General features: G+C 44.8%; 1 protein-coding gene across 1 annotated transcript in view; it reads left to right on the top strand.

Annotated features, from left to right (window-relative positions):
- LOC134052759 (uncharacterized) overlaps nucleotides 1-11,825 on the top strand; it is a 38,168-nt gene extending 26,343 nt beyond the window's left edge. Inside the window, exons 2-6 of the mRNA XM_062507392.1 lie at nucleotides 5,861-5,992; nucleotides 8,713-10,523; nucleotides 10,629-10,747; nucleotides 10,906-10,961; nucleotides 11,578-11,825. Coding sequence (XP_062363376.1) covers nucleotides 5,861-5,992; nucleotides 8,713-10,523; nucleotides 10,629-10,747; nucleotides 10,906-10,961; nucleotides 11,578-11,825 — 2,366 coding nt within the window. The remainder of the gene's footprint in view (nucleotides 1-5,860; nucleotides 5,993-8,712; nucleotides 10,524-10,628; nucleotides 10,748-10,905; nucleotides 10,962-11,577) is intronic.
- The last annotated feature ends 363 nt before the right edge of the window (nucleotides 11,826-12,188 follow it).

The raw sequence follows: 12,188 nt of genomic DNA, 5'->3' as shown, positions 1-12,188 counted from the left end.
GAGGCCAAGACTCAAATGATTCATTGTAAACACCAAGTGGCCTAAAAGGGCATGGGATGCATTGTGACACCACAGGGGCTAAGAGAAGCAAGGAACCATTGTGACCCAATGCAGGCTAGCAATCTAATGATCCCTTGTGACACCAGGGGGCCTAAAAGCGCCAGGGATGGATTGTTACAGCACGGGGACCAATAGAAGCAAGGATCTATTTTGTCACCTTGGAGGCCAAGAATCAAATGATTCATTGTGACATCAAGTGGCCTAAAAGGGCATGGGATGCATTGTGACACCACAGGGGTTAAGAGAAGCAAGGATCCATTGTGACCCAATGGAGGCTAATAATTCCAGGATCCCATTTGACACCAGGGGGCGTAAAAGGGCCAGGGATGAATTGTGACAGCATGGGGCCCAATAGAAACAAGGAACCATTATGACACCATGGAGGCCCAGAATCAAATGATTCATTGTGACATCAAGTGGCCTAAAAGGGCATGGGATGCATTGTGACACCACAGGGGTTGAGAGAATCAAGGATCCATTGTTACCCAATGGAGGCTAATAATCCCAGGATCCCATTTGACACCAGGGGGCGTAAAAGGGCCAGGGATGAATTGTGACAGCATGGGGCCCAATAGAAACAAGGAACCATTATGACACCATGGAGGCCAAGAATCAAATGAATCATTGTGACATCAAGTGGCCTAAAATGGCATGGAATGCATTGTGACACCACAGAGGTTAAGAGAAGCAAGGAACCATTGTGACCCAATGCAGGCTAACAATCTAATGATCCCTTGTGACACCAGGGGTTGCAATAGGGCCAGGGATGAATTGTGAAAGCATGGGGCACAATAAAAACATGGAAATATTATGACACAATAGAGGCCAAGACTCAAATGATTCATTGTAACACCAAGTGGCCTAAAAGGGCATGGGATGCATTGTGACACCACAGGGGCTAAGAGAAGCAAGGAACCATTGTGACCCAAGGCAGGCTAACAATCTAATGATCCCTTGTGACACCAGGGGGCCTAAAATGGCCAGGGATGGATTGTTACAGCACGGGGACCAATAGAAGCAAGGATCTATTATGTCACCATGGAGGCCAAGAATCAAATGATTCATTGTGACATCAAGTGGCCTAAAAGGGCATGGGATGCATTGTGACACCACAGGGGTTAAGAGAAGCAAGGAACCATTGTGACCCAATGCAGGCTAACAATCTAATGGTCCCTTGTGACACCAATGGGCGTAAAAGGGCCAGGGATGAATTGTGAAAGCATGGGGCACAATAATAACATGGAAATATTATGACACAATAGAGGCCAAGACTCAAATGATTCATTGTAACACCAAGTGGCCTAAAAGGGCATGGGATGCATTGTGACACCACAGGGGCTAAGAGAAGCAAGGAACCATTGTGACCCAAGGCAGGCTAACAATCTTAGAATCCCTTTTGACACCAGGGGGCGCAAAAGGACCACGGATGAACTCTGACAGCATGGGGATCTATAGAAACAAGGAACCATTATGACACCATGAGGGCCAAGAATCAAATGGTTCATTGTAAGACCAAGTGGCCTAAAAGGGCTTGGAATGCATTGTGACACCACAGAGGTTAAGAGAAGCAAGGAACCACTGTGACCCAATGCAGGCTAACAATCTAATGATCCCTTGTGACACCAGGGGTTGCAATAGGGCCAGGGATGAATTGTGAAAGCATGGGGCACAATAAAAACATGGAAATATTATGACACAATAGAGGCCAAGACTCAAATGATTCATTGTAACACCAAGTGGCCTAAAAGGGCATGGGATGCATTGTGACACCACAGGGGCTAAGAGAAGCAAGGAACCATTGTGACCCAAGGCAGGCTAACAATCTAATGATCCCTTGTGACACCAGGGGGCCTAAAATGGCCAGGGATGGATTGTTACAGCATGGGGACCAATAGAAGCAAGGATCTATTATGTCACCATGGAGGCCAAGAATCAAATGATTCATTGTGACATCAAGTGGCCTAAAAGGGCATGGGATGCATTGTGACACCACAGGGGTTAAGAGAAGCAAGGATCCATTGTGACCCAATGGAGGCTAATAATCCCAGGATCCCATTTGACACCAGGGGGCGTAAAAGGGCCAGGGATGAATTGTGACAGCATGGGGCCCAATAGAAACAAGGAACCATTATGACACCATGGAGGCCAAGAATCATATGATTCATTGTGACATCAAGTGGCCTAAAATGGCATGGAATGCATTGTGACACCACAGAGGTTAGGAGAAGCAAGGAACCATTGTTACCCAATGGAGGCTAACAATCTAATGGTCCCTTGTGACACCAATGGGCCTAAAAGGGCCAGGGATGAATTGTGAAAGCATGGGGCCCAATTAAAACCTGGTACAATTATGCCACCATGGAGGCCAAAAATAAAATGATTCATTGTGACATCAAGTGGCCTAAAAGGGCATGGGATGCATTGTGACAGCACAGGGGTTAAGAGAAGCAAGGAACCATTGTGACCCAAGGCAGGCTAACAATCTTAGAATCCCTTTTGACACCAGGGGGCGCAAAAGGACCACGGATGAACTCTGACAGCATGGGGACCTATAGAAGCAAGGAACCATTATGACACCATGAAGGCCAAGAATCAAATGGTTCATTGTAAGACCAAGTGGCCTAAAAGGGCTTGGAATGCATTGTGACACCACAGAGGTTAAGAGAAGCAAGGAACCATTGTGACCCAATGCAGGCTAACAATCTAATGATCCATTGTGACACCAGGGGTTGCAATAGGGCCAGGGATGAATTGTGAAAGCATGGGGCACAATAAAAACATGGAAATATTATGACACTATAGAGGCCAAGACTCAAATGATTCATTGTAAACACCAAGTGGCCTAAAAGGGCATGGGATGCATTGTGACACCACAGGGGCTAAGAGAAGCAAGGAACCATTGTGACCCAATGCAGGCTAGCAATCTAATGATCCCTTGTGACACCAGGGGGCCTAAAAGCGCCAGGGATGGATTGTTACAGCACGGGGACCAATAGAAGCAAGGATCTATTTTGTCACCTTGGAGGCCAAGAATCAAATGATTCATTGTGACATCAAGTGGCCTAAAAGGGCATGGGATGCATTGTGACACCACAGGGGTTAAGAGAAGCAAGGAACCATTGTTACCCAATGGAGGCTAACAATCTAATGGTCCCTTGTGACACCAATGGGCCTAAAAGGGCCAGGGATGAATTGTGAAAGCATGGGGCCCAATTAAAACCTGGTACAATTATGCCACCATGGAGGCCAAAAATAAAATGATTCATTGTGACATCAAGTGGCCTAAAAGGGCATGGGTTGCATTGTGACACCACAGGGGTTAAGAGAAGCAAGGAACCATTGTGACCCAAGGCAGGCTAACAATCTTAGAATCCCTTTTGACACCAGGGGGCGCAAAAGGACCACGGATGAACTCTGACAGCATGGGGACCTATAGAAGCAAGGAACCATTATGACACCATGAGGGCCAAGAATCAAATGGTTCATTGTATGACCAAGTGGCCTAAAAGGGCTTGGAATGCATTGTGACACCACAGAGGTTAAGAGAAGCAAGGAACCATTGTGACCCAATGCAGGCTAACAATCTAATGATCCATTGTGACACCAGGGGTTGCAATAGGGCCAGGGATGAATTGTGAAAGCATGGGGTACAATAAAAACATGGAAATATTATGACACAATAGAGGCCAAGACTCAAATGATTCATTGTAACACCAAGTGGCCTAAAAGGGCATGGGATGCATTGTGACACCACAGGGGCTAAGAGAAGCAAGGAACCATTGTGACCCAAGGCAGGCTAACAATCTAATGATCCCTTGTGACACCAGGGGGCCTAAAATGGCCAGGGATGGATTGTTACAGCATGGGGACCAATAGAAGCAAGGATCTATTATGTCACCATGGAGGCCAAGAATCAAATGATTCATTGTGACATCAAGTGGCCTAAAAGGGCATGGGATGCATTGTGACACCACAGGGGTTAAGAGAATCAAGGATCCATTGTGACCCAATGGAGGCTAATAATCCCAGGATCCCATTTGACACCAGGGGGCGTAAAAGGGCCAGGGATGAATTGTGACAGCATGGGGCCCAATAGAAACAAGGAACCATTATGACACCATGGAGGCCAAGAATCAAATAATTCATTGTGACGTCATGTGGCCTAAAAGGGCATGGGATGCATTGTGACAGCACAGAGGTTAAGAGAAGCAAGGAACCATTGTTACCCAATGGAGGCTAACAATCTAATTGTCCCTTAGGACACCAATGGGCCTAAAAGGGCCAGGGATGAATTGTGAAAGCATGGGGCCCAATTAAAACCTGGTACAATTATGCCACCATGGAGGCCAAAAATAAAATGATTCATTGTGACATCAAGTGGCCTAAAAGGGCATGGGTTGCATTGTGACACCACAGGGGTTAAGAGAAGCAAGGAACCATTGTGACCCAAGGCAGGCTAACAATCTTAGAATCCCTTTTGACACCAGGGGGCGCAAAAGGGCCACGGATGAACTCTGACAGCATGGGGACCTATAGAAGCAAGGAACCATTATGACACCATGAGGGCCAAGAATCAAATGGTTCATTGTATGACCATGTGGCCTAAAAGGGCTTGGAATGCATTGTGACACCACAGAGGTTAAGAGAAGCAAGGAACCATTGTGACCCAATGCAGGCTAACAATCTAATGATCCATTGTGACACCAGGGGTTGCAATAGGGCCAGGGATGAATTGTGAAAGCATGGGGTACAATAAAAACATGGAAATATTATGACACAATAGAGGCCAAGACTCAAATGATTCATTGTAACACCAAGTGGCCTAAAAGGGCATGGGATGCATTGTGACACCACAGGGGCTAAGAGAAGCAAGGAACCATTGTGACCCAAGGCAGGCTAACAATCTAATGATCCCTTGTGACACCAGGGGGCCTAAAATGGCCAGGGATGGATTGTTACAGCATGGGGACCAATAGAAGCAAGGATCTATTATGTCACCATGGAGGCCAAGAATCAAATGATTCATTGTGACATCAAGTGGCCTAAAAGGGCATGGGATGCATTGTGACACCACAGGGGTTAAGAGAAGCAAGGATCCATTGTGACCCAATGGAGGCTAATAATCCCAGGCTCCCATTTGACACCAGGGGGCGTAAAAGGGCCAGGGATGAATTGTGACAGCATGGGGCCCAATAGAAACAAGGAACCATTATGACACCATGGAGGCCAAGAATCAAATGATTCATTGTGACATCAAGTTGTTAGCATATACATATACATTTAATAGTTAGTGGTAGTAATGCTAAGGCTGCAGTTTGTAGCTAGTGCAAGGTAGGCCCTGGGAACTAAGCCAGGGAATGTGCTGAGCTACAGAATAATGAGTTAAGGGCCAGTGGGGCGAAGAAGGACCAACTGGTTATTTATAGGAACAGTAGGGAATTTACTGATGAAGTACAATAAACAGGTGTGGGATTAATCTATAGTTCTAGTTTAGACAAGCATGTAGGATTTATAACCGTTAGAAAGGTATCTTATTGTCTTAACTTAGGCAGGCGTGCAAGAGTTATAACCTTTAGAAATGTTATCTCGAAAATGACTGCTGCCTTTGATGTGAAGTATGTGGACCATAGCATGTAGCCATGGTGAAGCAAGATTTGTAAAAGGGTATAAAACTGTGTAAGATTCACTAAGGGGTTGGGACTTTGACTTTGGACGCTAGTCCTCAGGTCCCCGGGCCCTGAATAAAGCACCGCACAAAACAACTTTGTTGATTTGTGTTTTACTCTTTGGGATCGGGCAGCAGTTTTTGGCGACCGCGGCAGGACTCCGGAGGTGGCTGGGGCGGTTCGCGAGCTGATCCACTCCACGCCGGCACCAGGTGATTCCTGGGGAGTCATCGACCCGCGCCCGACCCCGCGCCTGACGGACAACTGTAACAGGTAAGCCCGAAGGTGCTTTATTATTTGGTTTAGGTGCCTGCCTGATAAGTCGAGGCGGCGATCCTCGCAGGGTTGGGCAGAAGACGTCTCTGGTTGGTAAAGCCTAGGCCCCGACCGTTAGACGCGGCGAAAGCTGCGCAGGATCGGCACTTGCCCCTCGCGGCGTCGAGAAGTGGCAAGTTTGGTTGATTATTGGTTTATTGGTTAATAATTTGATAATTACTGTCTGTTGGTTTGTTGGTTAAATAATTTGATAATTAGTGTCTGTTGGTTTATTGGTTAATAATTTGATAATCACTGTCTGTTGGTTTGTTGGTTAAATAATTTGATAATTAGTGTCTGTTGGTTTATTGGTTAGTAATTTGATAATCACTGTCTGTTGGTTTGTTGGTTGATAATTTGATAATCAGTGTCTGTTAGTTTGTTGGTTGATGATTTGATAATCAGTGTCTGTTGGTTTGTTGGTTAATAATTCGATAATCAGTATCCGTTGGTTTATTGGTTAATAATTTGATAATCAATATCTGTTGTAGCCGTGACTGTTGGAAGTGTGTTTGTGAGATAGTATTGTGTGATTGTGTTATTATGATGCCATTTAAAACGTTTAAAGCTTTGGTTCAATCTAATGAAAAGGTTCCGGAAAATACTCCGTTAGGATGTTTGTTGGGGCGTTGGAAAAGAGAAGGGTTCCATCAAGAGTTAAAAAGGGAAAGGATGATTGATTATTGTAATCATTGGTGGCCACAATATGAAACTGGAAGTTCGGGGTGGCCCCTTAATGGGTCTATTGACCCTGGTGTGATATCCCCGTTAATGCAGTTTTTACGGGAAAATGAAAAATGGGATGAGATTCCTTATTTGGATTTGTTTTATACCCTAAAAGGCAAACCCGAATGGCAGAAAGAATGTGGTATTATGGTATTACAGGTAGAGGAACAAAATTGTCAAGGTTGTAGGCAAAGGAATAGGTGTAATGGTTGTTTGACAAAGCTGACAAGCCAGGAAGAGGACCTATCTTTGCTTGTAGCTCCTAGTGCCCCTCCTGCAGAATTAGCTTCGGAAGAGGAAGATAGTGATAAAGAAGAAAGAGAAATAATACAAACCCCAGAAATGGGGAAGGGCTCCCAGGAATCGATAATACCTTGTCCTGGGGAGCCATCTCCCGGTCATACCCGTAATATACCGAGAACCCCTATTGCAGAAAGAACTAGACAAGGGAGGAAAAATAGGGAAAAACCCCAACTGATAGCCCCTTTAAGGGAAGCTATGGGACCTCAGGGTGAGAAGGTGTTTATTAAAGTCCCGTTCTCACCTGGGGATCTGATAATTTGGAAACAAGCAGCAGGGTCATACCGGGAGGATCCGGACAAGGTTGCTCGAGTGGTAAAAATGATAATAAAAACACAAAATCCTGATTGGAATGATTTACAGGTGTTACTAGATACCTTGATGGATTCAACTGAGAAAGAGATGGTGTTACGGGCAATGACAGAACGAGCCAGGGAAATGTTGAGGGTACAAATGATGGATGGAACTCTAAATGACTTGGTCCCGAGAGAGGACCCCGGGTGGGATCCTAACACCAGTCGGGGTTGGAAAAGACTTCAAGTTTATCAAGAATTAATAATAGAAGGGATTAGAACGGGGATGCCAAAAACAATGAATTGGTCAAAACTGTATTCCATAAGACAGGATAAAAGTGAGTCCCCGTCAGCATTCCTGGAGCGGCTGAAGGAAACTGCACGAAGATTTACTAATTTAGAGGTTGATGGGGAGGCAGGGAAATTACAGTTGGCTTTGATTTTTATGGGGCAATCTCAGGATGATATTAGGAAAAAGCTGCAAAAGTTAGAAGGGGAGGACACTCGGAACCTAGAGAAAATGCTAGAAGTGGCATGGAAGGTATATAATAATAGAGAAAAAGAGACAGCAAAGAGACATCAGGCAAATATTTTAGCAGTATTGCAACACGCTACGGGAGGAAGCCCAAGAGGACGAGGACGGGGCCGGGGTGGTATGGGTCGAGGAAGGGGCATAATTCAGCAGAATTTGGGAAGGGGAGCAATGGGAGGATTGGGAAATCCCTTCGGGGGGCAAGGAAAATTGGGTCCTAATCAATGCGCCTTCTGCAGACAGTTAGGTCACTGGAAAAATGAATGTCCAGTCAAATGGGGAATGGGTAATGTGGGAAATGTAAATCCTATGGGAAATGCAGGAGCTACCACGGGGCCGGTAGATGTCGCTCAGGCATTTGTGTTAGGCAACTATCAAAATCAGAGCTGACTAGATCAGGATCTGAAGGTAGTATTGGAGGTAGGGGGACAAGAACGAGAATTTAGAGTTGATACGGGAGCAACACATTCGGTTTTGAATACAAAATTAGGGTTATTAAGTGATGCAAAAATTCAAGTAATAGGGGCAACTGGGCAAGTAGAAGAGAGGACATTTTTGCAGCCGTTAGACATAAAATTCGGGGGAAAAGAATTTGATCATCAATTCCTGTATATGCCTAATTGCCCAGAGTCACTGTTTGGAAGGGATCTGTTATCTCTTCTAAATGTGAGAATATTATTTGAAGGAGGACGAGTGAAATTAGAAATTCCTGATAAAGAAATATCTAGACTATTTGTGATTAAGGAGGTAGAGCCCACCCCAATTCCTGAAGAGGTTGAACAGGCAGTGGTACCTTGGGTTTGGGAAACCGGCACTCCAGGTAAGTCTAAGGCAGCTCAACCAGTAGTGGTTGAGCTAAAGGAGGGAGTCCAACCGGTAAGGATTAGACAATATCCGATTAAGTTAGAAGCTAGGAAAGGAGTAGCCCCCATGATTGCTCAATTCTTAATCCAAGGTATTTTGCAAGAATGTGACTCAGAATTTAATACCCCAATTTTTCCAGTACGAAAACCCAATGGTAAATATAGGTTAGTTCAGGATCTGAGAGCTATAAATAATATAACCAAGGATATCCACCCAGTGGTGGCAAACCCCTATACTTTGTTAACATCTGTGTCTGAAAGATTTCAATGGTTTACAGTAATTGATTTAAAAGATGCTTTCTTCTGCATCCCTCTGGCATTTGAAAGTAGGAAATATTTTGCATTCGAGTGGGAAGACCCTGACTCTGGCCGGAAGAAACAGCTTACTTGGACACGACTTCCGCAAGGATTCAAGAATTCCCCCACAATATTTGGGAACCAGTTAGCCAAGGAATTGGAGGAATGGAAAACAACACAGGTAAAAGAATCTCCCTTTTCTCATGTAATACTTCAATATGTAGATGACATTTTTCTGGCCACAGAAGAAAGGGACATTTGCCTAAATTTAACTATAAGCTTATTGAACATGCTAGGCCAGGCTGGATATCGGGTCTCGAAAGAAAAGGCCCAACTCATCCGGACAAGTGTGTTATATTTGGGCTGTGAAATAACACAAGGAGTAAGGCGATTAGGAGCAAATAGAATTGAAGCCATCTGCACCATACCTATTCCCCGAAATCATCAGGAACTAAGATCCTTTCTAGGAATGGTAGGATGGTGCCGGCTGTGGATACCGAATTTCGGACTCCTGGCCAAACCCTTATATGAGGCACTAAAAGAGACACAGTTACGGTGGGACAAGCCACAGCAGAATGCGTTCCAAGGGCTAAAGCAAGCACTAAAAGAAGCCCCGGCATTGGGACTACCTGATTTAACTAAGGACTTTCAATTATATGTAAATGAGAGACAGAGACTGGCTTTAGGAGTACTCACGCAAAAGTTGGGATCATGGAAGCGTCCGGTCGGCTATTTTTCGAAACAACTAGATGCAGTCAGCTCTGGATGGCCGTCCTGTTTGCGAGCCGTGGCAGCTACTGTACTATTGATTCAGGAATCAAGAAAATTGACTTTGGGTAAGAAAATAGAAGTGTTTGTGCCTCACATGGTGATAACAGTTCTGGAACAAAAAGGGGGGCATTGGCTGTCCTCCAGCAGAATGTTGCAATATCAAGCAATATTAAGGGAACAAGATGATGTTGAGCTAAAAGTAACTAACCATATCAATCCAGCAGAATTTCTCCGCAGTGAGCAGGAAGAAGGCGAATTGACCCACGACTGTGTGGAAGTCATTGAACAAGTCTTCGCTAGCCGCACTGACCTGAAAGACGTGCCATTGGAGTCTCCGGACTGGGAACTGTTTACAGATGGATCCAGTTTCGTCGAGAATGGGACCAGGTATGCGGGTTATGCGGTGGTAACGCTTCTCCAGGTCGTGGAAGCTAAAGCCCTCACCCCGGGAACATCAGCGCAGAAAGCAGAGATTGTGGCTTTGATTCGCGCCTTGGTTTTGAGTCAAGGAAAGAAGGTAAATATATGGACTGACTCTAAATATGCATTTGGAGTTCTGCATGTCCATGGAGCATTATGGAAAGAAAGAGGACTGTTAAGTTCTCAAGGGACATCTATAAAACATCGAAACGAAATCCTATCTCTTTTGGATGCTGTGCATAAACCAGCTGCAGTAGCAGTAATGCATGTGAGAGGACATCAGAAGGAAGAAGGAAAAATTTTCCAAGGAAATAATCTAGCAGATGCTACTGCTCGGAAAGTGGCACGTGAGGTTTGGACACAATTGGCATTGATTCCGACAAAGGTAAGCCCAGTCACTCCTCACCTAGAGCAGAAGCCCGATTACTCCTTAGAAGATGAAAGACTGGCCAGACTTGTGAATGACCAGAAGAACGCGTTAGGGTGGTATGTGACCGACATAGGGCAAGTATTAGTACCTGTCAAGATCATGAAAATAATTTTAGAAGCAGAACACAACAAATGCCACTGGGGGGCAGAGGTATTGGTTAAATTTTTAAAGAAAGAAATCATTTCTAACCAGATGTTGACTTTAGCTAAACGAGTTAATGCAATGTGCCCAGTCTGTATAAAGAACAATCCTGTAGTGAGGAAGCAGATTCAATTAGGAAAATTACAGGTAGGACCAGAGCCAGGTGATTATTGGCAAGTTGACTTTTCAGAGTTGCCCAGGGCTCAAGGGTACAGATACCTTCTGGTATATGTATGTACTTTTTCGGGATGGCCCGAGGCTTTTCCGTGCAGAACTAACCAGGCTAAGGAGGTGGTCAAAACCTTATTAAGGGAAATTATTCCTAGGTTTGGAGTACCCCTGGGAATTTCATCAGATAGGGGACCACATTTTGTGGCCGGAATAGTACAAAACATAGCACGAGTGCTCGATGTTAAATGGAATTTACATACCCCATGGAGACCTCAATCAAGTGGGCAGGTAGAAAGAATGAATCAGACATTGAAAGGTCAGATTAAGAAAATCTGTCAAGAAGCTAAGATTCAATGGCCGCAAGCATTACCATTGGCTTTGTTAAGAATCAGGATTAAACCCAGGGAAAAGGTAGGAGTAAGTCCATATGAAATACTATATGGCAGACCATATCATGCAACAACATTAAAAGGTGATCCTCACGTGGTTGGGGACCAAATGCTCTTTAACTATGTTCTATCTCTTAACAAGACTCTTACAGCTTTGAGAGGTGCTTTGCAGTGGAATCGCCCTCTGCCGCTGGAAAATCCAGTCCATGACATCCAACCAGGAGACCGGGTGTATGTAAAGAACTGGAGCACGGACCCCTTGAAGGAATCATGGGAGGGTCCACGTCAGGTGATTATGACAACCTTCACGGCGGCAAAAGTCGAGGGCATCAACAACTGGATCCACTACACCCGGATCAAGAAAGTCCCTACTCATTGGGAAGTGCAGCCACTGTCTTCCACCAAGATGGTTATTCGAGCCAAACCCACCGACCCAAGGCCTACATCTTAATCATTGGACTGATCATGTCATGTCAAGTAACTTTAACTCATGAATCTGTTGTGATTACTGTTCTAGAGCCGGTGACTATGGCGGTTGAAGGAATGAATGTAAATCTGACTTGTTCATTCACCAATGACCAGGGAGCTGGATCCGAAGAAGTCAATGTAAGATGGAAAAAGGATATGGATTGGGTAGACACAGGTATTGTCACAACTTGGGATATGAAAACACAAATGGGAAACACTACCCTACAATTGATAAATGTAACTTCGGGATCTGAAGACAAGTATTTATGTGGAGTCTGGATCAGAGATAGTTTCGACTACGGTAACTTGAAATTACGGGTAATGTCATTATTAGGGGATGGTACCA

Source organism: Cinclus cinclus, chromosome 23 (genome assembly GCF_963662255.1).
Source record: "Cinclus cinclus chromosome 23, bCinCin1.1, whole genome shotgun sequence".
NCBI classification, from domain to species: Eukaryota; Metazoa; Chordata; class Aves; order Passeriformes; family Cinclidae; genus Cinclus; species Cinclus cinclus.
This window is presented reverse-complemented; position numbering and strand designations above follow the sequence as displayed.